The sequence below is a fragment of the Trachypithecus francoisi genome, unplaced genomic scaffold (assembly GCF_009764315.1).
Source record: "Trachypithecus francoisi isolate TF-2019V2 unplaced genomic scaffold, Tfra_2.0 Lachesis_group8, whole genome shotgun sequence".
NCBI lineage: Eukaryota > Metazoa > Chordata > Mammalia > Primates > Cercopithecidae > Trachypithecus > Trachypithecus francoisi.
The window spans coordinates 7,408,258-7,436,096 of NW_022681473.1; the positions used below are offsets into that span (position 1 = coordinate 7,408,258).

Genomic DNA, 27,839 nt, shown 5'->3' on the forward strand with positions numbered 1-27,839 from the left:
CTTGGCAGCCTGGTGATGTTGCTCCAAGACCTGGTCCACGGTGAATTGGATGGAACCTTGCACTACACTGTGGCTCTCCACAAGGATGGCATTGAGATGAGTTGTGAGCAAAGTATAGACTCCTAAGGGGAGGGAGAAGGTAAAATTATCACTATATCTACCTCCCCTCACTGTGCATCTTCAAAGGCTAGTCTTAAATTACCAGATGTGTAAGATTTAAGACACTTTACTAGTACATTGATGAATTTCTTTTAAATCTTATATAACATCTGAGATGTTGTACTGAGATCAGTACAACAACTGAAAAACTGCAGGCCCTCAGAGTCAAGCTAAACAGAGGTGTACAAATTATCACAGTAGTTCAAGAATGATAACACTGGTTTCTGAGGAATCGAGTTCTTAAGGAATGTTCAGTAGGGCTCAGAACATGGTATCAGGCTTGCATTATCCAAGAATTAACCATAAGTGAGGATAACTACTTCAAGATTGCTGTTCATGTGCTCTGAGTCAGGACTGGGAGTGGAAAAGATGCCTCTTGGAAGAAGAGACCCCTATATATCCACAAATAATTACCTTTTTTAAGACAAAATCTCCCAGCAACTTACAAACCTAACCAATTCCCACTTATAAATCTAAGAAAGCTCAGGAAAATTAAGGTGAAGAATGACATTATTTTTTAAAGAAATAAATAAGGGATCCTGTTTAATTCATATACGTACCATGTACTATAAACAACAATCCCAGTGACTCCAAAGGAGAGGAGAAAGGGAGAAGCAAACGTCCTATAGAGTGTGCCTAACCCTACTCTACGTCTATGTGAACATCACTGCTGTGGCAGTGCTTTCAGATGTACTGTGGTAAAGACAAGGTTAAAATTCACAAAGATGACACAGAACTGTTGGTATGAGGTCCTTTTAAATGGGGGATTAGCTCTGTTAAAGTAACCACGGGCACCACTGCTCAGCCTCATTCAGAAAAGCTAACGTGAGAGCAACAGGCAAAAAAATTATGCCATCAAACAACAGGCCACCATATAATGATCCTGATGCAGCAGGCACAGGAAGCCAAATTTACAGGTCACCTGGAGAAAATCCTTCTTGATTATTCTTTGTTTACAGTGTTCAGAATTATATGATGAAGCAGCCTAAAAGTGGCTGGCTTTTTCCAGGACTGTATCAAAAATGCAAGCCAGAAGAACATTTCCTACCATAAGGCACCATGAGGCTTTCCTGTTAGGGAAGGTAATATATGGTAAGCTCAAAAGGATTCTGGAGCTGGAGTCAGGGAGAACATAGATTCTAGGGTCAATTCTGCCATCAACTAGTGGTGATGAAATCTTTTCTTCAATATAGAAAATGACTTTATACCACCTGCTCTCACAGGTATGTTGTGTAGATAAACTGCAATAATGTACATGAAGTGTTTTGTGGGCTTTTTTGTTGCCCAGCCTGGAGCACAGTGACACGATCTCAGCTCACTGCAGCCTCGACCACCAGGGCTCAAGTGATCCTCCCACTTCAGCCTCCCGAATAGCTGGGACCACAGGTGTGCACCACCACCATGCCTGGCTTTTTTTTTTTTTTTTTTTTTTTTTGAGACGGAGTCTTGCTCTGCCACCCAGGCTGGAGTGCAGTGGCCGGCTCTCAGCTCACTGCAAGCTCCGCCTCCCGGGTTCACGCCATTCTCCTGTCTCAGCCTCCCGAGTAGCTGGGACTACAGGCGCCCGCCTCGTCGCCCGGCTAGTTTTTTGTATTTTTAGTAGAGACGGGGTTTCACCGTATTAGCCAGGATGGTCTCGATCTCCTGACCTCGTGATCCGCCCGTCTCGGCCTCCCAAAGTGCTGGGATTACAGGCTTGAGCCACCGCGCCCGGCCTTTTTTTTTTTTTTTAAGACAGAGTTTTGCTCTTGTTGTCTGAGCTGGAGTGCAATGGCATGATCTCGGCTCACTGCAACCTCCGTCTCCTGGATTCAAGTGATTATCTTGCCTCAGCCTCCTGAGTAGCTGGGATTACAGGCACCTGCCTGCCACCATGCCCAGCTAATTTTTGTATTTTTAGTAGAGATGGGGTTTAGCCATGTTGGCTGGACTTGTCTCAAACTCCTGACCTCAGGGTGATCCACCCACCTTGGCCTCCCAAAGTGTGGGGATTACAGGTGTGAGCCACCATGCCTGGCACATTTTTATATGTAGAGACGAGGTCTCGCTATGTTGCCCAAGCTAGTCTTAAACTCCAGGGCTCAAGCAATCCTCCTGCCTTGGCCCCTCAAAGTACTGGGATTACAGATGCCAAGCCACGGTGCCTGGCCCATGAAGTGTTTTGAAATGTACACTGTACAATTTCAAAATATTGCTATTGCTATGTTAATATATCATCTAGATTGGTATTTTCCATAGTTTGGTTTTAAGAATAGTTTCAAGAAATCAGATCCCTTTTGAAAGCAGACATTTAATTTATTTTTTTTATTTTTTATTTTTTTATACTTTAAGTTCTAGGGTACATGTGCACAACATGCAGGTTTGTTACATATGTATACTTGTGCCATGTTGGTGTGCTGCACCCATCAGACATTTAATTTAAAAGTCAAAGTTCATTCCTAAAATTTTGACCATCAAAAAATGCTTTTGACATTGTGGAAAATAATGAGTTAGTCACAAGAAAAAAAAATGAATTAATCACAGAAGTTATCATGACAAGGTAGGTGGGCATAAGGCCAATTAAGTAATTTTCTTAAAGACACATAGGAACAGCCTAACTTTGAACAATCTGTTTCCTAAAAGAAGAGGTTCTAGAGAAAGCTTTTAAGGATATGAGAAAGAAAAGGGGGAAGGTAAGGTCAAATTATCACTATGTCTATATCTACCTCCCTCCCCTCACTGTGCATCTTCTTCAGAGGCTAGTCTTAAATTACCAGATGTGTAAGATGTGAGAGACTTACTGTATTTACTAATACATTGATGAATTTCTTTTAAATCCAATACTGAGTACAACAACTGAGATACTGCAGGCCTTGTCAAGCTAAACAGAAGTGTACAGATTATCACAGTAGTACAAGAATGATAATACTGTGTTTCTGAGGAATCTGAGTTCTTAAGGAATGTTCACTAGGGCTCAGAACATGTTATCAGGCTTACATTATCTGAGGATTACCTTCTGGCAGACCTTAAAAAAAACCTGCCAGAAGGTAGCAGATCTTAAGTCTTAAGAGGGTTTTAGACCTGGAAAGGCCTTTGATGGGGCCTAGCCTAACAATCTCATGTTAAAGATATGAAAAGGGAGGCTCATATTTACGTGACGTGCTTCCCAAAAATCACTGAGGAAGTTGGTATCAGTGCTAAAATTAAACCCAGGTCTCTTGATTCCACCCTGATGTCTTTTCCACAATAATAAGTTGCTGCTCTTACCAGCCTCTGTCTGTGTAAGCATAGGCCACAGGGAACAGCCCTAGGAATCCTCACATTAGTTTAGATATCTTCTATTTTCTATTCCCCTGGCATTAATCATCAGAACGGCTGCGCACCAAAGACCACTAGCTCCTCAAATAAACAGCTACAAGCCAGAGTTCCAGGAAACAGTGCTTCTCTCCTACAGTGTGTATAGCACGTTTTGGGAAAAGGCAGGGAAAAGTTTGCCTTATCTTACTGCTGAGAGGCTCAGAAGGAAGGCAGCAGGAAGAATACCACAGCCAACAATGGTTTGTTCAATAAATAATGGACACCAGTCAATATGAGCTCTTTTGGTCTGGTGTTGTAAGCAGTCTTTTTTCTTATGACTCAGTGGGAGCAGGGCCACACCAAATAGCACTGGAGTGCCTGAAGAACAGAGTCCCACGAAAACACACTGGCCCATAGAGAAAGGAGAACAAAGAGACATATCAGAAGCACCAAAAGGGAGGCTTACAAACCTTTCCCCAAATTTGTATAAGCTCCACTTCTCCCTGTAACTTTCCTCAAAGATTAGGAGGGCACTGAGAAACACTTAAATTTACATCTCAGGGTTTACTGGATTAAAATGAAGAAGCCAACTCCTGCTAATGCTCAGTGGTTTTCAAATTTTACTATATTTAAGAATCACTTGAGACAAGTGCGTTGCTCATGCCTGTAATCCCAGCACTTTGGGAGGCCGAGGTGGGAGGATCACTTGAGCCCAGGAGTTCAGACCTTGTCTCTACAAAAATAATAATAATGGCCAGGGGCGGTGGCTCACACCTGTAATCCCAGTACTTTGGGGCGCCGGGGCGGGGGTGGGGGAGGGGTGGATCATGAGGTCAGGAGTTCGAGACCAGCCTGATCAACATGGTGAAACCCCCCGTCTCTACTAAAAATACAAAAATTAGCCAGGTGTGGTGGCATGTGCCTGTAATTCCAGCTACTCAGCAGGCTGAGGCAGGAAAATCGCTAGAAACCGGGAGGTGGAGGTTGCAGTGAGTCAAGATCGCGTCATTGCACTTCAGCCTGGGCGACAGAGGGAGACTCTGTCTCAAAAATAATAATAATAGGCCGGGCGCGGTGGCTCATGCCTGTAATCCCAGCTCTTTGGGTGGCCGAGGCGGGCGGATCACAACGTCAGGAGATCGAGATCATCCTGGCTAATACGGTGAAACCCCGTCTCTACCGAAAATACCAAAAATTAGCCAGGCGAGGTGGCGGGCGCCTGTGGTCCCAGCTACTCGGGAGGCTGAGGCAGGAGAATGGCGTGAACCCGGGAGACAGAGCTTGCAGTGAGCCGAGATCGTGCCACTGCACTCCAGCCTGGACGACAGAGCGAGACTCCATCTCAAAAAAAAAAAAAAAAAGAACCCTGGTCAATAAAATTAGAACCTTTAAAAAATCACCATCATCACCATCATCATCATCATCATCATCATCCAGTGATTCTGATGCATATGTTTCACGGACCAGAAAATGAAACCACTGTTTTATCTCTATCATAGATAATCTTTCTGATTGATAACAAATTATCACCCATCTAACAGATAAACACCAAAGGTTCCTTGTTGCATACCTGAATAAGAACAGGGGTGCATTTTTTTAAAATCCACCTGGAAAGGCAGCATGATGATGAAAAGTTCCCAAGCCTTGCTGTACATCAGAATCACCTGAGAAGTTATTTTATTTTATTTTATTTTGTTTTTTGAGACACAGTCTCAATCTCTTGCCCGGGCTGAAGTGCAGTGGCACAATCTTGGCTCACTGCAACCTCTGCCTCCTGGGTTCAAGAGATTCTCCTGCCTCAGCCTCCCAAATAGCTGGGATTACAAGAAGCCACCACCATGCCAGCTAATTTTTGTATTTTTAGTAGAGATGGGGTTTCGCCGTGTTAGCCAGGCTGGCCTTTAACTCCTGGCTGCAAGTGATCCACCCACTTTGGCCTCCAAAAGTGCTGAGATTACAGGTGTGAGCCACCGCACCCGGCCTGAGAAACTTTAAAAACATACCAAGAAGCATTTGGGGATGCCAAGGAAGGAAGATTACTTGAAGCCAGGAGTTTGAGACCAGCCTGGGCAACAAAGCAAGACCTCCATACAAAAAACAATAATATAAAAAATAATTGAAAAAGTTATCCAGGTACAGTCGCATGCATCTATAGGCCCAGCTACTTGGGAGGTTGAAGTGGGAGGATCACTTGAGCCTAGGAGTTTGATGTTGCAGTGAGCTATGCTCGCGCAACTGCACTCTAGCCTGGACGACAAAGCGTCTCTAAAAATAAAAAAAAATTCTTAAACATACTGAGCCCTGAGCCCCACCTCAGTCCATCTGGAAATCAGAATCTCTGGAGAGTGAGCATTTTAGATGCTCTTCAGGTAATATTGTGCAGCTAACACTGAGAACTGCTGATCCCTAGGGAGCAATATATACGAAGTGTCTGCTGATTTCTGGCCAACCAGATCTAGAAATGTCGTCATTTAAGCAATGCATCAATATATGAATCTTTTCTATAGGATATATTTATTTTATTAAGCAGGGTTTTTCACTGAACTTCTTTATTCTACAGAAATATATCTAATTTACATGTGTGCATTACACAAAGTTTCCCTCTCTCTTAGCATTTGGCACACCCAAGCTGGCAACCCCATTCTCTTATACTTACCCCAGATTTCCATTTGCTGGACTGGAAATGCACTGTGGAAATCCACAAAGAGAAAAAGCAGCAGAGTTTGTTCTTGAGGGTCCATATTCTGAGACTGATCCCCCTCACTGGATTCCGCCCTATAACTCACATCTGGAAGTACCAAATCTAGAGGACAAGATATTACATGAATTTCTAAGATAAGTAAAGCTCTCGAAATACAAAGTGACTACAGAACCTGTATTCTGAACAAAGAAGGATCTGAGAATAGGAGATCTAAATTCAAACACTCATTTACCCTCCTGAACCTGTTTCTCTATCCACATGATGGAAGCAAATCATAATGACTCACAGGAAGAACATTAAAATAGTAACTACGTATGTACAATGCAAACCAAACAACACTCCTTTACATTACTGAAAAGCACTACACAATAAATTAATTGATTCCTTGTACAACTTTCTAAGGCAGGTATGGCTGGTAAGAGGTTAGATTCACCTGAGTGTAATGACAACAGCTAACTTATGTTACGTGCCAGGTACTGCATCAAATGCTTATGTACTATTTCAACATTTAGACTTCACAACAACACTATTGGATAGGACCTATTCTTATGTCCTTTTACAGATAAGAAAAGAGGCACAGATAGGTTAAATACCTCATTCAGCGTGAGCCTGAGGTAAATGGTGGAACTGAGTTCTAGATTTTGCTAGACTGACTAAAGAATCTGCTTTTAGCCCCACTACTATATATTTGTATCCCCAATTGTAATCCATTGCCCAGTGGTCACTTTCTAGCACCTTGATCCTTTAGAATACAATCAGGATAGTCCTATATTTCAGATCCATGTAGAGAAGTACCTTCATGTGGATCCTTGTTCTGTCCTTTAGAGTAATAAGGGAGGGAGATGAGGGGACATTTTCTATGTTATTCATTTCCAAAGTTAACTGAGAAAGTTCAGGACCATGAATTGGTAAAAAACTAAACCAGCAGAGCCCAAAAACAAAAATGAAAGAGAAAAGGAGATATGGAGATCCCTAGAAATTCACCAGTCATATCTCTATTTGAAATCGGTGGAGTCTATCATTCCCTCTAAGATACCGCCCCATCCCAGTAGGCTTCAATCTTCTCATACCAGTCATAGTCACAGAATACCTCTTCCCTATTGGTCATCTTCCTCAGGAGCCAGAAGACCAGACTACCTTCCAAATTTCAAAGGATTCTAGTTAGGACAGTCAATCTCAAAACTGCAACCCCTCCTAGATATCAGCCCATGGTCACATACTCCAATTTCACAGTTTTATTAGTTCAGTTATTAACCTCCAACTTTTAGCATGATTCACCCAGAGCTGGTGTGGTTAGAGCTTATGGGAATATTACAGTCCGCTTCCTAGGCCTAATACTATTACATCTTGCACTAGTGTGTGTTTTAATTGTTTCTAAGGAATTTTATGTGATTTTCTCAGTTCATTATGAGGCATTTCCCTTCCACAGTAGTTCAGAAGTATCGCTGCTCCCTTACCTTTGTAAAGGCCCAGAGTTGACAGATTAGGTACATTAGAACTCTTCAGAACAAGTATCTAACGGAAGGACCAGGAATAGAGGAGGCAGCAGAGGAAGTAAGAGGATAACCAGTATCAACATGCAATGCCAGGCTGGGTGCGGTGGCTCACACCTATAATACCAGCACTTTGGGAGGCTGAGGCAGGTGGGCCACTTCAGGTCAGGAGTTCAAGACCAGCCTGGCCAACGGGGAAACACTGTCTCTCCCAAAAATACAAAAAACAATTAGCCGGCCGGGCGCGGTGGCCCAAGCCTGTAATCCCAGCACTTTGGGAGGCCAAGATGGGCGCATCACGAGGTCAGGAGATCGAGACCATCCTGGCTAACACGGTGAAACCCCGTCTCTACTAAAATACAAAAAAATAGCCGGGCGAGGTGGTGGGCGCCTGTAGTCCCAGCTACTCGGGAGGCTGAGGCAGGAGAATGGCGTGAACCCAGGAGGCGGAGCTTGCAGTGAGCTGAGATCCAGCCACTGCACTCCAGCCTGGGCGACAGAGCGAGACTCCGTCTCAAAAAACAAAACAAAACAAAACAAACAAAAACAAACAACAAAAAAACATGCAATGCCAAAACAAGCTCTGAAAGAGCTTTGCCTGTTTGACACCTGTTTGCCTCACTTCAAGTGGTCTCTCACATTTGGCCAGACCCTGACCCTCAAACCCCAACCTGGGCCATATCTCTGGTCATATTTTTATATACACTTTCTATTCATATTTCCTTTCATTTCTCTAATATTCTTCAAGTTTCTTCATTCCTGTGCAGAGAGAGGGAGGATATACCTCTATCCAATTTGAGATCCAAATTGGGTACTATACACAAATGGTATTTTTTCCAATCAATTAAAGAAGAGGTATCTTTGAAGAAAGTAGTCACTGGCTGCTCCCAAGTTGACAATATCAGAGGCAGACCCAAAGGTCCATATATAAATATGTGTAGTTGCTAAAGAAAACTGCCAAGTTTTAGTATCTTATGACTATGTATTCACTTGTATAAAAAACAAATATAACCCTGACCTGGTTTACACTCCCATAAATTACTTTTTTTTTTTTTTTTTGAGATAGTCTTGCTCTGTCGCCCAGGCTGGAGTGCAATGGCGCCATCTCCGCTCACTGCAACCTCCACCTCCCGGGTTCAAGTGATTATCCTGCCTCAGCCTCCCAAGTAGCTGGGTAGCTGGGATTACAGGTGCATGCCACCATGACTGGCTAATTTTTGTATTTTTAGTAGAGACGGGGTTTCACCATGTTGGCCAGGATGATCTTGATCTCCTGACCTCATGATCCACCCGCCTTGGCCTCCCAAAGTGCTGGGATTATAGGCGTGAGCCACTGCACCCAGCCACATTCAATGGTTTCTTACTGTACAGAGAATAAAGTTCACAATCCTTAGTATGGCACTCAAGATCAACCATATTCAACTCCAGACTACTTTTCTAGCCCCATCTCTTCCTCATGCACCATTCATTTCAGGCTTCAGTCATATTGGATTGTATGAAAAATGCATGGCATGTGTCACATTTGACAGTTTTCAGTTCCCTGGCAAAATTTTCAAGCTTGGCTTTCACATTAGATTATATGTTTTTACACAAATCATACATATTTGTAGTTGCAGAATTCACATACTAAAGGCTTTCCTAAACTGGGATATAAAAACCCATTTTAAAGATAATTGGATGGAACTTTTCATCAAAAGGATATGGAAACTGAAGAAATCCTGTTAAGCTGGTTGGAAGAAACCTTTGGGCTGGGGCACAGTGCAGCTGCTGGAGTCAGCATCAGTTCTCCCAACAAGTCCATGCCAGCCACGTCTTCAGGGATGAAAAGTATTACTGGATGTCCTAGCACAGGGTGAATTCTGCTGCAGTGTGCTTCAGTTGTACCAAAATTTGGTCTACTGTCAGAAAACAGACAAGTCAAATTTAACGTTTTTTCCTCTTAATTATTTAAAAGAGCGTTCAAAATTATTTTTATAACCTCTAGCATATGTACAACCATATAACGTGCCATATCAGTTTTGTTGGAATAAATAACTTATGTCTCACTCAGGGAATCACAGCAATGGAAATAGTAGAAAAATTGGCATTTCAGAGATGGTATCATGGCTCCTGCTTTTGCTGCCACTAATGGATGCTTCTTAGTTTCTCTTTTAAAAAGCATTTTAGACCCGGTATGGTGGCTCACGCCTGTAATCCTAGCACTTTGGGAAGCTGAGGCGGATGGATCACTTGAGGTCAGGAGTTCAAGACCAACCTGGCCAACATGGTGAAACTCCATCTTCTACTAAAGATACAATAGCTGGGCGTGATGGTGCATGCCTGTAATCCCAGGTACTCAGGAGGCTGAGGCAAGAGAATCGTTTGAACTTGGGAAGCGGAGGTTGCAGTGAGCTGATAATGCGCCACTGTACTCCAGCCTAAGCGACACAGCAAGACTTTGTCTCGAAAAATAAATATTATTATTTTATTTTATTAGAGATGGGGTCTCACTATGTTTACTAGGCTGGTCTCAAACTCCTGGCCTCAAGCAATCTTTCTGCCTTGGCCTCCCATAGTGCTGGGACTACAGGTGTGAGACATCATGACCAGCCTGTTACTTATTCTCAAGTATATTTCCTCCACTAAAATTAATCTTTGGTTCTGAACAAATTTTCAAATTCATTCAAACGTCAGCATTGTGTGAGGGGGCCCATGAATCACAAATGGCCTAAAACTGGCCCCATGATACTTAGAAGTCTGCTCTCATACATGCTACACCTTCCGCTGAAGAGGTCTGAGGTTGCTGTTTGATAGTAACAATGAGAAAAAAATCAGGCCATCTTTCTCTCCTAGAAAGAATCTAGTAAAATTTTGTTACTTTCCAATAGCTCTTTTCTAAACAGAGAGAAAATAGTCAACCTGAGAGAGCTGATTAAGAATGAATGAATTGGCCAGGCGCAGTGGCTCAAGCCTGTAATCCCAGCACTTTGGGAGGCCAAGACGGGTGGATCACGAGGTCAGGAGATTGAGACCATCCTGGCTAACATGGTGAAACGCCGTCTCTACTAAAAAAAAATATAAAAAACTAGCTGGGCGAGGTGGCGGGCGCCTATAGTCCCAGCTACTCGGGAGGCTGAGGCAGGAGAATGGCGTGAACCCAGGAGGCGGAGCTTGCAGTGAGCTGAGATCCGGCCAGGGCACTCCAGCCTGGGCAACAGAGCGAGACTCCGTCTCAAAAAAAAAAAAAAAAAAAAAGAATGAATGAATTAATTAAAAGAGAGGAAATATTAATGAACCTTTTCCTTTATCTCTAATCAGGTCATCCAAGGAAACACATCTACAAAAATTGGCTCAGAGGCTTAAACTTGTGTCAGTACAACTATGATGATAAGCTGCTACCTGTAAGGGTTGTTTAGTATTAGAGGATCACTAAAGAAAGATATGGGGTGGGGAAATTATAACCTGTATATTAAATGACAAAAATATTCTCATCTGAGATGTAATTTTGGGTGAGAATAAGAAAACAGACTAAAAACCAAGGGCAGTCTCTTTAAGCCTTAAGAGACTTTGATTACTAGTGTTGCCTCTGGGCACATAAATAGAGGCAGAAACTAATGAATAAAGACTAAATTAGGGCTGGACACAGTGGCTCACATCTGTAATCCCAGCTCTTTGAAAGGCCGAGGCAGGATGATTGCTTGAGTCCAGGAGTTTGAGACCAGCCTAGGCAACACCCTCATCTCTACAAAAAAATTTTTTTTTTTATTAGCAGCATATGGGCTGGGCACAGTGGCTCATGCCTGTAATCTCAGCACTTTGGGAGGCCGAGGCGGGTGGATCACAAGGTCAGGAGATGGAGACCATCCTGGCCAACATGGTGAAACCCCATCTCTACTAAAAGTACAAAAAAATTAGCCGGGCATGGTCACGTGCGCCTGTAGTTCCAGCTACTCAGGAGGCTGAGGCAGGAGAATCACTTGAACCCGGGAGGTGGAGGTTGCAGTGAGCCGAGATCTGCACTCCAGCCTGGGTGAGAGTGAGACTCCGTTTCAAAAAAAAAAATTAGCAGCATATGGTAGCATATTTCTGTGGTCCTAGCTACTAGCTACTCGGGAGGCTGAGGTAGGAAAATAAGCCCAGGAATTCGAGGCTGCAGTAAGCTATGATGGCATCTGGATTGAACAGAGTGAGACCCTGTCTCAAAAAAAAGAAAGAATAAATTAATTGGACTTAAGCATATGTTAGGTCTTTTCTTGATATAATTCATTTTCGCTTTGGATTCTGTGGTAGTTAAATGGCACAGGAAGGCAAGACAGAAGGGCTCTGTGTGTTCCATATTGTTTACCACCTCCTCCATGGATTTTTTACATTTTTTATTATTACTATTTTTTGAGACGGAGTCTTGCTCTGTCGCTGGAGTGCAGTGGCATGATCTCGTCTCACTGCAACCTCCGCCTCCCGAGTTCAAGCGATTCTCATGCTTTGGCCTCCCAAGTAGCTCAGATTACAGGCATGTGTTACCACGCCCAGCTAATTTTTGTATTTTTATCAGAGATGGGGTTTTGCCATTTTGGCCAGGCTGGTCTCAAACTCTTGACCTCAAGTGATCCATACACTTCAGCCTCCCAAAGTGCTGGGATTACAGGCATCATCCACTGTGCCTGACTAGATTTACTTTCTTGGAGTCTGAAGAAGATGGAGATGGACAGAGAGATGATTTCCAAATCTATGCAAAATGCTGATGCACAAAAAATAACATACAATGAATTCCTTTGTATTCATACTATCTCTCTAGGCAAGAATTCAAGTAAAGTTTTAAATTCAGTCTTCTCTTCTCATGCCTAAATGGGATTGGAACTAGCAGGGTCTGTTTCGTTTCATTTACAGAAGAAAATAAGGCTTGGAGAGAAGAAGGCACATGTCTTCAGGTCATTTAGAATAGATTCAAGTACATAAATAACTTAAAATAGTAGTTTTCAACATTAAAAAAAAAGTTTTACTTCTGCTTTTCTTATAGAGAAGCTGACACCTGGCACTTACAAATGACAAGTGAGACGATTTCCAATTTCTACCCACATTCATACTCAAGAGAGGAGAGTAAAACATGCAGAGGGACAACAAGGCTTTACGCCTTCACCTCACATAATGCTGAGAGTCGACCACAAGAGCAATTCCATTCCCAAGGTTCAAAGTGGGTTCATTCTCTACCCTGCAAAGCAAAGCAAAGCTAAGCCATCTCTCAAATATTCTAAAATCAATCTGTTTGACACAAATTTTGGCCCATGACTACTACCACCCCAGTGATTACTAGAATTCCGTAACGAATTAGCCAAGGGAAAAATGGTAATATTTAAGTTTACCCCCTCTAGAGACAGGGATGAATCTACTAAAATAATAAAATGTGGGGGTGTCAGAAAATTAGTTTCAAGGTGACTTTGGGTCAAGATATCAAACTGTGAATCTTTTGAAAATAGGACAATAATAGCTGAGAAAAACTGCAGAGCCACAGCATCATCTTAAGCCATAGACCTAAGAACTTACCCAAAGATCTCTGTGGAGAAGATTCCATTTACTTTTACACTGAAATTAAATCTGACCTGCAAAACAATAAATTAAAAGTGAGATTGAACATGAGCCAAGATACAGATTAAAAACTTCCATATCTAATCCCTAAAGGAAAAGGATAAGTTTAACAATTTTTAAATTAGTATTACTTTTAATTGATAAACTATAACTGCATACATTCATAGGGTACAGTGTGGTGTTTTGATATATGTATACAATGTGGAATGATTAAATCAAGTAGATTAACATCTATCACATAACTTACTAGCATTTTTTGTGGTGAGACATTTGAAATTTACTCTCAGCTATTTTGAAATACATAATATATTATTATTGACTATAGTCACCCCCCTGTGAAATAAGATTCTAAAAACTTATTCCTCCTGTCTAACTGAAACTTTGTACCCTTTAACTAACAACTCCCTATTTCCTTCCTTGACCCACTCCCACCCAGCCTCTGGTAACCACCATTCTATTCTCTACTATGAATTTGATTTTTTCAGATTCCACATATAAGTGAAATCATATAGTATTTGTGTTTCTGTTGATAAAGAAAATGTGGTATATACACAATGGAATACAGTTAGCTTTTTTTTTTTTAATTTTTTGAGGCAGGGTCTTGCTCTTGATATTCTATCAAAATTTCTTGGCCAGGCATGATGGCTTATACCTAAAATCCCAGCATTTTGGGAGTCTGAGACAGGTGGATCACTTGAGGCTAGGAGTTCAAGATCAGCTTGGCCAACATGGCGAAACCCCATCTCTACTAAAAATACAAAAATTAGCTAGGTGTGGTGGTGCACACCTGTAATCCCAGCCACTCAGGGAGCTGAGGCAGGAGAATCACTTGAACCTGGGAGGTGGAGGCTGCAGTGAGCCAAGATCAAGCCACTGCACTCCAGCGTGGGTGACAGGGCAGAACCCTGTCTCGGGGAAAAAAAAATCCTTATTTGTTCTTATAGTCATTTTAGAAAAGGAGATAAACAGCAAGGTTTATTATCTAGGTTTAACAAAAAACAAAGCACAGAGGAGGGAAGAGGTATCTAAAGTGATACAATAAAGCAATAATAATAATAAAAAAAACTGTAACCCAAAACAAAGCTCTCTCTATCCAGAGGTTTCTCAGCTATAACACATAACCATCATTAAGATTGCCTTGGCCAGGCGCGGTGGCTCAAGCCTGTAATCCCAGCACTTTGGGAGGCCGAGACGGACGGATCACGAGGTCAGGAGATCGAGACCATCCTGGCTAACACGGTGAAACCCCGTCTCTACTAAAAAAATACAAAAAACTAGCCGGGCGAGGTGGCGGCGCCTGTAGTCCCAGCTACCCGGGAGGCTGAGACAGGAGAATGGCGTGAACCCGGGAGGCAGAGCTTGCAGTGAGCTGAGATCCGGCCACAGCACTCCAGTCTGGGTGACAGAGCGAGACTCCGTCTCAAAAAAAATAAAAATAAAAAAGATTGCCTTGGCCGGGTGTGGTGGCTCACACCTGTAATTCCAGCACTTTGGGAGGTTGAGGTGGGTGGATCACCTGAGGTCAGGAGTTTGAGACCAGCCTGGCCAACATAATGAAACCCTGTCTCTATTAAAAATACAACAATTAGTGGGGCATGGTGGTGCACACCTGTAATCTCAGCTACTAGGAAGGCGGAGGCAGGAGAATGGCTTGAATCTGAGAGGCAGAGGTTGCAGTGAGCCGAGATCACGCCACTCACTAGGCAAGAGTGAGAGTCTGTCTCAAAAAAAAAAAAAAAAGATTGCCTTGGGCCAGATGCGGTGCCTCACACCTTGGGCACCCAGCACATTGGGAGGCCAAAGTAGGATTGTTTAAGCCTGGGAGTTAGAGACTAGCCTGGGCCATATAGTGAGACCTTGTCTCTATAAAAAAAAAAAAAAAACTGTCTTAAGGACATAGAAACCAAATCAATGCAATATTGAAAGTTGAAAGTTGTCTTTTTTTTTTTTTTTTCCCCAAGACAGGGTCTCACTCTGTCACCTATGCCAGAGGGCAGTGGCACAATCATGGCTCACTGCAGACTCAACCTCCTGGGCTCAAGCAATCCTCTCACCTCACTCTCCTGAGGAACTGGAATTACAGGAGCCAACTACCACAGTTGACTAATTTAAAAAATTTTTTTTTGTAGAGACAGAGTATCACCATGTTGCCTTGGCTGGTCCTAAACTTAAGCAATCCTCCCGCCTCGGCCTCCCAAAGTGTTGGTATTACAAGTATGAGTCACCATGACCTCAAATTTTAAACATTTTAATCATCTTCATTGAAAGAAAAAAAACCAATCATATCTGTCCATGTCCTACCTAGTAAAGGTCTCTGGAAAACAATGACTTAAACAAGAGAATCATTATTGTACGAAGCAACAGCTTACCTTAGGGTGCACCATGATGATTTTACGTAAAAAATGCTTTATAACCAGACAATCTGTCATCAAGGTTCTGGGCTTTTCATCAACCTGTAATAATACAACAAAAACACCTACCACACATACACAATCTCAAGAGCACAAATGAATTGAATTATGATATTTTTTCTCTTCTAAAAGTAACTATACCTCAGAAAGCTTTTTGGGCAACCAAAGGGAGACATCTTTGGGAATGAGAATTGTATGCAAAAGAAAATCTAAATAGCTATCACTTCTTGGGTTAGAGTATCTGTTACATGGAACTTCAGGAGACACGAGAACAAAGATCAGAGTAAAACTCAATGTCAAAACCACTTTTGGGGACAAATTTAAAAGTAATTCAGACTGAAGTTGATAAGAATAACTCCACCATCCTAATGTGCTTTGGAACAATCTGTATTAAGAATCTGAGTTATGCTTTTTTAGAAAGAAATTTTTAAAAAAGAATCCTTTGAGTGGAGTCAAAGTGGAGTGGAGTCAAACACTAAAAGGAACCTATTTTTGACATCAATCCATTAATCCAAACATTTATTTATAATGAAAAGTTGTAGAGCAAAAAGCTCAAAAGTCAGAAGACCTGTGTTTTAGTACTGGTTCTGTAAAAAGAAAAATTAAATGCTCATGGAAAAAAAAAATCACTGCCCTGGACCTCATTTCCTAATCTGCAAAACAGGGATAAAACCTAGCCCTTTGACCTCACAGAACTGTTTTAAGGATCCATATATTTGAAAGTGTAGGCTGGGCATGTTGGCTCATGCCTGTAATCCCAGCACTTTGGGAGGCTGAGGTGGGCGAATCACCTGAGGTCAGGAGTTCGAAACCAACCTGGCCAACATGGTGAAACCCCATCTCTACTAAAAATACAAAAATTAGCCAGGCATGGTGGCATGCGCCTGCAATCCCAGCTACTCAGGAGGCTAAGGCAGGAGAACTGCTTGAACCTGGGAAGTGGAGGTTGCAGTGAACCAAGATGGTGCCCTTGCACTCCAGCCTGGGTGACGGAGCTAGACTCCGTCTCCAAAAAAAAAAAAAAGAAACTGTATATTATACATGGTAACAATAATAGATATCACTCATTGAATACCTACTATGTGACAAGTATTGTGCAGTTGTTATATATATACTACCTCACAATAATCCTGAACGGTACGTATTACAATCTCTTCTTCGTAGATTTTTTTTTTTTTTTTTTTTGAGATGGAGTTTTGCTCTTGTTGCCCAGGCTGGAGTACAGTGGCATGATCTCGGCTCACTGCAACCTCTGCCTCTCAGGTTCAAGCGATTCTCCTGCCTCAGCCTCCTGAGTAGCTGGGACTACAGGTGCGCACCACCATGCCTGGCTGATTTTTTGTATTTTCAGTAGAGATGGGGTTTCACCATATTGGCCAGCTGGTCTCGAACTCCTGACCTCAGGTGATCTGCCCACCTCGGCCTCCCAAAGTGCTGGGATTACAGACGTGAGCCACCGTGCCCGGCCCCTTCTTTGTAGATTTTTTTTAAGAGGCTCAGTAAAGTTAAGCAACATGCCTAAGGTCACTTAGCTGTTCAGTGGTACAGCCAGAACTTGACTGTAAGTCTTTCTTTTTTGTTTTTTTGAGTGACCTTAAGTCTTTGTAATACCAATTGCCCATGTTCTTGCCAATATACTACAAACACTTCCCTACAAATATAAGATTTACCACTAGGTGAAGACTTTACTGCAGGAATGGTACTAAGGTATCTTATTTATATTATCTCATTTAACCTTCACAAAAACTCTATTAGGTACCCAAATTTTATAAATAAAAGATTGTGCAGGATCTGGATTTTTAAAAATGAAGGGAAAAAAAAAAGTGTTTTACAAAACAGTCTCAAAAAGGTTAAACAGCTTGTCCGTTAGCCAGGTCGATTTGGCTCTAAATCTTTAGCATTAACCACTTACCTATACTGACTCACTATTGTAGTGTTCCTAAAACCAAAGTTAGAAACAGTCTCCTAGAAAATGCAGAAGTCCAAAAAAGTGAAAGAAGAAATACAATCAGAAATCAGTAGGTTTTTATTGTTGGCTCAGAGAATACAGAGCCATGTACTAGGTATATGTTTAAAAAAAAAAAAAAGGTCCCAGATGTCAAAATTTGGTAACACAAAAATAAGAAACACACAAATATAGAAGGATAAGCTATTATAATATTTTTATTTTATTTATTACTTTTTTTTTTTTTTTTTTTTTAGAAATAAGGTCTCACTTTGTCACTCAGGCTGGAATGCAGTGGCATGATCATAGCTCACTGTAACCTCGAACTCCTGGGCTCCAGCGACCCTCCCACCTCAGCCTCCCAAGTAGCTAGGACTACAAGTGCGTACCACCACACCTGGCTAATTTTTATTTTTTAATTTTCTGCAGAGACAGGGTCTCATTATGTTGCCCAGGCTGGTCTCAAACTCTTGGCCTCAAGCAGTCCTCCCACCTTGGCCTCCCAAAGTGCTAGAATTACAGACATAAGCCACTGCACCTGGCCTTTTAATGTTTTTTATAAGTACACTGAAAAAGAAGTCAAAAACTGTGGCAATAGGTTGGGATTTAAAAATAGAAAAAATTGGGCCAGGTGCAGTGGCTCACACCTGTAATCCCAGCACTTTGGGAGGCCAAGGTAGGTGGATCATCTCAGGTCAGGAGTTCAAGGCCAGGGCTGGCCAAGATGGTGAAACCCCGTCTCTACTAAAAATACAAAAATGAGCCTGGAGTGGTGGCAGGCACCTGTGATCCCAGCTACTCGGGAGGCTGAGACAAAGAACTGCTTGAACCTGGAAGGCGGAGGTTGCAGTGAGCTGAGATCACACCACTGCACTCCAGGCTAGGTGACAGAGCAAGACTCTGTCCGGAAAAAAAAAAAAAAAAAATTATTTGAAAAAGTATTTGAAAAAATTATTACAAAAATGGGCTGGGTAGGGTGGCTCATGCCTGTAATCCCAGCACTTTGGGATGCTGAAGTGGGCAGATCACTTGAGGTCAGGAGTTCAAGATCAGCCTGGCCAACATGGTGAAACCCCACCTCTACTAAAAAAATACAAAAAAATTAGCCGAATATGATGGCACGCGCCTGTAATCCCAGCTACCTGGGAGGCTAAGACACAAGAATCGCTTGAACCTGGGATGGAGGTTGCAGTAAGCTGAGATTGTGCCACTGCACTCCAGCCTGGGTGACAGAGTGAGATTCCGTCTCAAAAAAAAAAAAAAAATTACCAAAATCAATAGGGGATTATTAGAAAATTCTGTAAACATGTCTAGGATTATTCAGGCATGTAAACAGTGGTAATTAAATAATAACTGCAGTCGGCATACATATCATAGTCACATCCTTCATTTTTGAAATTTTAGTATAAAATGTTTAAACCAAAAAGCAATAGTCTTTAAAGCGTTTTCTGTACTTACCACTTCCAAAACAACTTCTTGGAACAGTTTCAAAGCTTTGTAACCTTGGTGATTATAGGGTGTATCATAGAGAGGGCTAATTATATCTAACAGTAAGACAAGCGAAGTGAAAGTTCCTTGAGCAACTACTGGAGAGAGGCTACAATGAATAATGATGATATTTCCTGAATACTTGCTACATGCCAAGCAGTTTCTATGCAAGTAAGAAATAACTCCATTTTATAGAAGAGGATAATGAGACTCAATAAGCTAATTAATTTGTCCAAGGTCACACACAGCTAGTTAAGTGGCAGCAGTGGGATTCATAACTAGAGCTGACTAACTCCAAAGTCCACATTCTAATGCAGTGCTGCCTCTCCAAAAATGTTCATTTTCTGTGTATACAGGTAGCTATCTGAATGGGGTAATATATAATCCATCATTATTTTTTATAGAGCCTAATAAGCAATGCTTATGTATGACTATTTAATATATGCATTTACTCACTCATAAAATATTAATGTGTCTTATTATGTATCTGGACTTATAAAAATAAATAAGACAATCTCAGAATTAGAAGAGTTCACAGTTCAGTAGATGAGACAGACTAATTTAGATGACAATGTGAAATTTACATAAATGAGGTGCTAAAGGAATACAGCAGAAGGACTGAACCTAACCCAGACTTAGGATAAAGTGACTAATGTCAGGTCAGAGAGGATAGTTAATACAACACAACTAACCCCTTAAAAGGGGTTAGAGGCCCCTTTTAAGGTCTACTCATAAAATTATTAGAGAGAGGAGGCCAGGCGTGGTGGCTCACGCCTGTAATCCTAAAGATGTACACTTTAGGAAGCTAAGGCAGGCAGATCACGAGGTCAGGAGATCAAGACCATCCTGGCTAACACAGCCCACCTCTACTAAAAATATGAAAAATTAGCTGGGCATGGTGGCAAGCACCTGTAGTCCCAGCTACTCGGGAGGTTGAGGCAGGAGAATGGCATGAACCCAGGAGGTGGAGCTTTCAGTGAGCTGAGATCACGCCACTGCACTCCAGCCTGGGCGACAGAGCAAGACTTCGTCTCAAAAAAAACAACAAAAAAAGAAATAATTATTAGAGAGAGGAAGAGACAGACGACAAAGCCTTTTACAGTTGGGTGTTGGGTGTTAGAGACCCAGTACCCCAGCCTGACATACCTACAGAAGCAGTGAACTTACTTATTTACTGTTATGAAAAAAATAGATGCTGCCAGCCCTGCAGAACAGAAACCACTATTGAATCATACGGTTTTAGTCTTCACCTTTAAATATGTCTAATTATATGACAGAATATAGAAGTATGCTTTTAAATATGAACTTATGCAGTCATGAGCCCTTATATTACTTTCTAGAAGAAAGTCTCAGTTCTTCCTATCTTACCTTGGATACATACACACAGAAGTACAGATGTATAAATATATAGATATGTTTGTGCATATATGTTTGTATGTATATATGTATAACTCCATTCACTTGATCACTTAGTATTATTACAAAAATAAATATTAAACTTGATAAAGCTGTCGAGAAGATCTTATAAAATCAGATTGCGGCCGGGCGCGGTGGCTCAAGCCTGTAATCCCAGCACTTTGGGAGGCCGAGACGGGCGGATCACAAGGTCAGGAGATCGAGACCACCCTGGCTAATACGGTGAAACCCCGTCTCTACTAAAGAATACAAAAAACTAGCCGGGCGACAAGGCGGGCGCCTGTAGTCCCAGCTATTTGGGAGGCGGAGGCAGGAGAATGGCGTAAACCCGGGAGGCGGAGCTTGCAGTGAGCTGCGATCCGGCCACCGCACTCCAGCCTGGGCGATAGAGCCAGACTCTGTCTCAAAAAAAAAAAAAAAAAAAAATCAGATTGCTTTTGGAGGGACATGTTACCCAGCCTAATGAACCCCAAGATGTAAGACTAGCTGTGGGCGTAAACACAAAACCCAATATTTCTCCTAAATGAAGAAATGTCTTCCTCAGTCTTCCTTGCAATTAACTTTCCTCGCAGGCCCAAATGAATGGATCATTTATTATAGCTTTTCCATGGATATCTCTATTAGTCTTTGCTGTGAACCTTGTTACTTAACTTTTCTCCTCAATTGAGGGGTTCATGATGAAATCTTTTACAATCTCCCATTTATCTCTTCCCATTCTCTTCATTCAAATATTGTTTACATAGCTGCACAGTACCAAAAACAATGAGATATAATGGAAGAAATCCGTGAGGAAATCCTTGTTCCCTTGAGGCTAATGCCATTTGACTACACGATTCTTTTACTTTTCATCTCCATCACCAGCTGACTCCTGGTCACTAAGCTCACAATTTTCCTCTGTACGCTAAATGCTGTCATCATCTTGACTAACATCCATATCCAAGCAGATAACCAGCCTAAGCAATAACTTAGTCTCGCAGTTCCCTGACCTCTTCAACAATAATGACCTTGACCTCCACTCATTCCCAGCCACCTATTTCCATGGCCACGGCTTGGAACTGTTCCATTCTGAATATCTTAAATTGAAATGCCCCACTCTATTGTGAAAAGATGTATACCAAGGTATTAATAATGGCTGCCCTGAAAGGCCAAATTATGTGTATTCTAAATGTCTGTTTTGATCATGCTTTGATTTTTCTGAGGGAAACACTACTCTTGCAATAAAGAAAAAAAATAAGAGAAACTTTATCACTCTGATAACAACTTCCTATTCTTTCAAGTGTCAGAATCTCCTACAGCCAGCAAATCCGTTTTTCAGTCTTTCAAGACCTCCAGACTTCGACCTCTTCCCACAGATTAGGTGCCCTTCCTCCATGCTAACATAGCATTCAGGGCTCACTTCTATCATCCATCCTGGGAATCACGCCGTATTGTAATTATGTGTTTACTTCTTGATCTTTCTATTTATATTCCAAGTTCCTTGGGATCAAGTAATATATCTTAAGACAATGTACCTACAGATAGTATCTAGCTCACTGACACTGACTTGAACAAACACACGTGTCTGGATGAATAAGTAAATATTGAAATAGCCCTGATCTATATGAGTCAGACTTTGGTTCAAGTTCTAATTCTGCCACTTAACTTTTGTATGACACTGGGAGAGTCAGTCAAGTTCTCTGAATCTCAACTTTCTGATCTGTAAAATGGGGTGATAATCCTCATCCAACCCCCTTCACAGACTTGTCAGGATGCTTAAACAATATATCTAAATGTTATGTATACAAAGTACTGCTTGCTCAGGCTGACTGAAACACAGAACCTCATTTCCTAGAATTGCCCTTTTTGGTTCACTGGAATCACCATTTTACTGCTACTTGACATGAATAGTTTCAGAGCTGACTAATCATTAATTGCTCCAGATTGTTTACCCTCCATTCTCCTAAAGAAGATAAGGCACAGCTAGGGATATCTGTTGTCCTGATACCATACCCATTCCTTTCAGAATGAGCATATCATTATTCAAATATGGAGAAAGGTTGCCCAAGGGCTTCTAGGAGAATGTTTAAAGCACTCTAATTTGTTATGTCTCCACCAACTCCAAGGAAGGAAAATAGGAGATAAGAGAACTGTTAAAGGGAATGGAGAGTGAATTATCACCCTCATAAATCTGGACTACAAATAAGTCGCTAAAGAGATCTCTAAACCAAACTAATAAAAATGTATCCAAGTAGGATCTGCACTGGGAGTCACTTTTTATTTTCTTTATCAGGAGATCCAAATTCAAATAAAGGCTTATTTCAGTGGTTCTCAAATTCATCTGCATATTAGGAATCACCTGGGATCTAAAAAATGTTCCAAAGCCTAGGCCATACCTGTTATGGATGGAATTGTGTCCCTCAAAATCCATATGCTGAAGTCCTAAGCCCCAAAGTGACTGTGTTTGAAGGTAGAGCCCTCAGGAGGTTATTAAGATTAAATGAGGCCATAAGGGTAGGGCCCTGACCCCAGGTCTTAATAGGACTGGTGTCCTTATAAAAAGATACACCAGAGCCAGGTGCCAGTAGTTCCCACCTGTAGTCCCAGCTACCAGTTACTTTGCAGGCTGAGGCAGGAAGATCACTTAAGCTCAGGAGTTCAAGTCTGTAGTGTGCTATGACTGTACCTGTGAATAGCCACTGCACTCCAGCCTGTGCGACATAGCAAGACCACATCTCTACCAAAAAAATTTCAATAAAAATAAAGAGACATTAGAGATCTCTTTCTTTTCATGCACACACGGAAAAAAAGCCATGTAAGGACACAGTAACAAGGCAGTAGTCTACAAGCCAGGAAAAGAGGCCTCACCAGAAGCCAGCCCTGACAGCACCTTGATCTTGGACGTCTAGCCTCCAGAACTATGAGAAAATAAATCTCTATCGCTTAAGCCATCTATTCTGTGGTATTTTGTTATCGAAGCCCAAGAAGACTAATAAGTACAACACCCAGACCAATTAAATCACAGTCACTCAGAGTGGGACACAGACCACAGTATTTTGGGAGTTCCTAGGTGATCTAATGTCTGCACAGGCAAGTTTGGGAACCCAATGCCTTATTTCATTTCAGCTTGGAACTTTGAGGGACCTAGGCTTTTCTTTCCTGTTATTAGATTTGCAGAAAAATAAGAATAAAATCATTAGTAATTTATAAGACTACAACAAAACCTGCCTCAAAAGTCATCTGGAAGGGTGTTACCCCTGTCATATCCTGAGGAGAGCTGCCTTCCTCTGAAGTCCAAGTCAGCTTTGCAGAGATTCCGGGCAGTGTGGACTGTATTTCTGTGTGAGAAAAAATAGAAACAAAGTCAAACAAGCAGTGTGGGTAAGAACCAGGATTTCTGGATTTGTTTATTAAACTGGTGAGACAAGAAGGCTTTTCTCTAATGAAAAGATTATCTACAAGATTTAAAATATGACTGGAAATGGCTATGCATCAGCAAATTGCTTGAACATTTAGAATTACTTTATGAGATTAGGACATTTAACCTCATCTTTTCAATATTTTACATTTGCTAAATCAATTTTTATTTTCTGTTAATTTCCACAAGGTCATGTTTAATGCCTGAAAGCTTCAGAACTGATAGTTCTGATATTCTTGTATTTTTTAATTAATCAACTCATTATGTAATAAACACAAGTCTAGTACATGAACTAATTTAGAGCTGAGGGCTGAAAAATTCAAGAATGACTCTCAGGCATGAACCTTTTTTTTTTTTTTTGAGTTGGAGTCTTACACTGTCACCCAGGCTGGAGTGCAATGGTGCTATCTCGGCTCACTGCAACATCTGCCTCCTGGGTTCAAGCTATGCTTATGCCTCAGCCACCCAAGTAGCTGGGATTAGAGGCATGCAACACCATGCCTCTAGGTGATCCGCCTAAAATCGGGATTTTAGGGACTACTGGCGGGTGCCTGTAATCCCAGCTACTCAGGAGGCGGGGATAGGAGAATGGCGTGAACCCGGGAGGCAGAGCTTGCAGTGAGCTGAGATTGCGCCACTGCACCCCAGCCTGGGTGACAGAGCGAGACTCTGCCTCAAAAAAAAAAAAAGGAAATCTTAGAAATTGGCCAGGCATGGTGGCTCATGCCTGTAATTCCAGCACTTTGGGAGGCCAAGGCTGGTGGATCACCTGAGGTCAGGAGTTCGAGACCAGCCTGGACAACGTGGTGAAACCCCGTCTCTACTAAAAATATTTTAAAAATTAGCCAGGCGTGGTGGCAGGCGCCTGTAATCCCAGCTACTTGGGAGGCTGAGGCAGGAGCATTGCTAGAACCTGGGAGGTGGAGGTTGCAGTGAGCTGAGATTGTGCCACTGCACTCCAGCCTGGGTGACAGAGCGAAACTCTCAAAAAAAAAAAAAACAAAGAAAAGAAAAAGAGAAAAGAAATCTTAGAAATTAAAGATACAGTGTTTGAAATTAAAACTCTATGGATGGTTAGACTGGACACAGTAAAAGAGCAAATTTAAAAGAAAAATTAGTACATGAATGCTCACAGCAGGATTACTCATTATGGCTAAAAGTAGAAACAACCCAAATGTCCATCAAATGATGAATGGCTTAACCAAATGGGGAGTACTCAGCCATAAAAAGAAATGAAGTACTGTGACATGAAACAACATGGATAAACCTTGAAAACATAATACTTAAAGAACCCACACACAAAATGCTATACATATTGTATGATTCCATTTATATGAGATGTCCAAAATAAGCAAATCGACAGAGACAGAAAGTAGATTAGTGTTTGCCAAGGCATAGAGAATGAAAGTAAGCAGAGTGGCTGCTAATGAGTACACGGTTTCTTTTTCAGGATGAAAATGTACTGGAATTGGATAGTGATAACAGTTATACAGGCAAGAAGCAGTGGCTGATGCCTATAGTCCCAGCACTTTGGAAGGCCAAGGCGGGAGGATCGCTTGAGCCCAGGAGTTTGAGACTACCCTGGCCAATGTGGCGAAACCCCATCTCTATAAAAAAATACCAAAAAATTAACTAGGCGTGGTGGTGCACAGCTCTAGTCCCAACTATTCGGAGGGCTGAAGTGGGAGGATTACCTCAGCCCAGGAGGTCAAGGCTGCAGTGAACCATAACCAAGCTACTGCACTCCTACCTGGGTGACACAGTGAGACCCTGCCAAAAAAATTTTAGTTATACAATGCTGAAAATATACTAAAAACCACTAAATTGTATACTTTAAAATGGTTTTGTTTATGGTATATGAATTTTATATCAATTAAAAGAAGAAAAGGCAAGAGATATTAAAAATAGATCCAGAAGAAATAGTGACTGAGAAATATAAAACAAAGACAGATATAAGTGCTATTTGAACAATTTTACCAAACTTCAAGCACGATAATTTTCTAAAAAACAAGGCAAAAGAAAAAATTTAAAAAGCCACATAGTTAACACATCACAATGAAATCCAAAATAACAAGGATACGCAGAAAACTCTACAAGCTACCAAAAAAAAAAAATTAAATCAGCAAAAACACCCCATGAGTTAGCAATGCTAAATGCCAGAAGATAATCCAGTACTATCTTCAAAGATCTGAAATAACTTTGAATCTGGACTCTTTTACTTACTCTGTCTATCTATCTATCAATCAATGAATCAATCAATCAATCAATCATCTATCTGTCTGTCTATCCAAGACAGCATCATGTTCTGTGGCCCAGGCTATGTGCAGTGGTGTGATCATAGCTCACTGCAGCCTCCAACTCCTGGGATCAAAGGATCCTCCTGCCTCAGCCTCCCGACTCACTAGAACTACAGGTGTACACAATGCCCAGCTAATTTTTTTTCTTTATATTAAACTGCTTAGGGAAATTTTTGTAATTTTTTGTAGATACAGGGTCTCACTATGTTGCCCAGGCTGGTCTCGAGAGATCTTCCTGCTTCAGCCTCCCAGAGTGCTGGGATTACAGGCATGAGCCACCTCACCCAGCCAAATCTGAACTTTTAAGAGAGCCAAACTACCATTACAAAATGAGAGACTTAAAATGTTTACCAACTACAAGTCCTCACTCAAATAACCACTAAACAAACCACCATGTCCATTTAAACATGAGTTTACGTTTTTGCTGAGATCATGTGGGGACAAGGAGAAAGAATGAGAGATTATTATCAGTATCAAGCTACCTCTTCACATAGGTTTTCAACTGTTAAAGATGAAATAGATAGAAAATTTTCAATCAGATGACATTATGAACACATGGCAAAACCACGTACTGGGGCTTCTCCTCCCAGCATTAATGAAATAACCAAATGAGCCCTCAAACCAAAAACTACTATAAAACTGGATAAAATATATGAGACAATTGTTTTCAGGCATTGGACAACAGATAGCACAAGGTTACAATCCCTTGAGAGAAGGGAAAGTCACCAGGTTAGTCCTGTGATTGCCCTGGGTGTCTGCCTGGGGAAATTTTCCTATCTACAGAACTGGGACATGGAACCCAAGCAGAGGACAGTGGTCCCACTAAGCTGAGGAGGCAGAGAATAGATTTTGGAGTTGTGAAAGTACCTGGAATCTGCAGGGCAGGGCACTAGAGAAGAGGGAGCTGCACAGAGTAGGGTACTAAAGTATGTGTAGTAGCTCCCCATGAGTCCTTGGCCAAGGTCTGGACTATCCATGCAGAGAGTGAGACTACATACGATTCCCCAAAGAGCAGGTGCTATGGAGTTGAGAATGTAACAAGATACTAGCAAGATTTTCCAGTGCTGAAAAATGTTGGCCTTCAGGCCTAGTTAGAAATGGGGAGACCTTGTTAAAACTGCTAGTGTCTAGCTGAGATGCCCCACAGATAATGCTCTAGTAATGAAAACCATACTGTAGATGAAGGTCTGCTCTAGACCCACCCGAAAAAAGTCTAAGGTCATGTGTTGACAAAATCCACAGAAGAGACAGAGTTTGGAGGCTAAATGGTATCAAATTAGAAGAGTTTGAAAAATGCATTGGCTTTCTACAAACCTACCCTTTAAAATGCATAAAAACAAGCCTGCACAAGGTCAAGGTGCATAGCCTACTAGAACAAAAATTAATACTCTCCAGAGATAGATAACATAATATAGAATATGATCATATTGTCCAGTATAAAATAAAAATTTACTAAATATGCAAAGAAATAGGAAATGATAACCCACAGTCAAGGGGAAAAAAAAGCAACTAATAGAAAAAGAACCTGAGGGCCAGGTTCATGCCTATAATCCCAGCACTTGGGGGGCCAAGGCAGGAGGATCGCTTGAGGCCAGGAATTTGAGACTAGCCTAGGCAACATGGCAAGACTCTTGTCTCTACAAAAAAAATTAAAAATTAGCCGGGTGTGGTGGTACATGCCTGTGGTCCTAGCTACT

General features: G+C 41.6%; 1 protein-coding gene across 5 annotated transcripts in view; it reads right to left on the minus strand.

The window, feature by feature from the left end:
* Positions 1-27,839, minus strand: part of CUNH11orf80 (chromosome unknown C11orf80 homolog) — a 92,390-nt gene that overhangs the window by 26,182 nt on the left and 38,369 nt on the right. For 3 of the 5 annotated variants that reach the window (XM_033207662.1, XM_033207665.1, XM_033207664.1), the window contains 8 exons: positions 23,656-23,765; positions 15,561-15,644; positions 13,150-13,205; positions 12,746-12,817; positions 9,332-9,527; positions 8,414-8,564; positions 6,092-6,238; positions 1-122 (listed from right to left, as the gene is read on the minus strand). In XM_033207662.1, coding sequence (XP_033063553.1) covers positions 1-122; positions 6,092-6,238; positions 8,414-8,564; positions 9,332-9,527; positions 12,746-12,817; positions 13,150-13,205; positions 15,561-15,644; positions 23,656-23,765 — 938 coding nt within the window. The remainder of the gene's footprint in view (positions 123-6,091; positions 6,239-8,413; positions 8,565-9,331; positions 9,528-12,745; positions 12,818-13,149; positions 13,206-15,560; positions 15,645-23,655; positions 23,766-27,839) is intronic. The other 2 variants (XM_033207663.1, XM_033207666.1) reach the window with 1 other exon arrangement.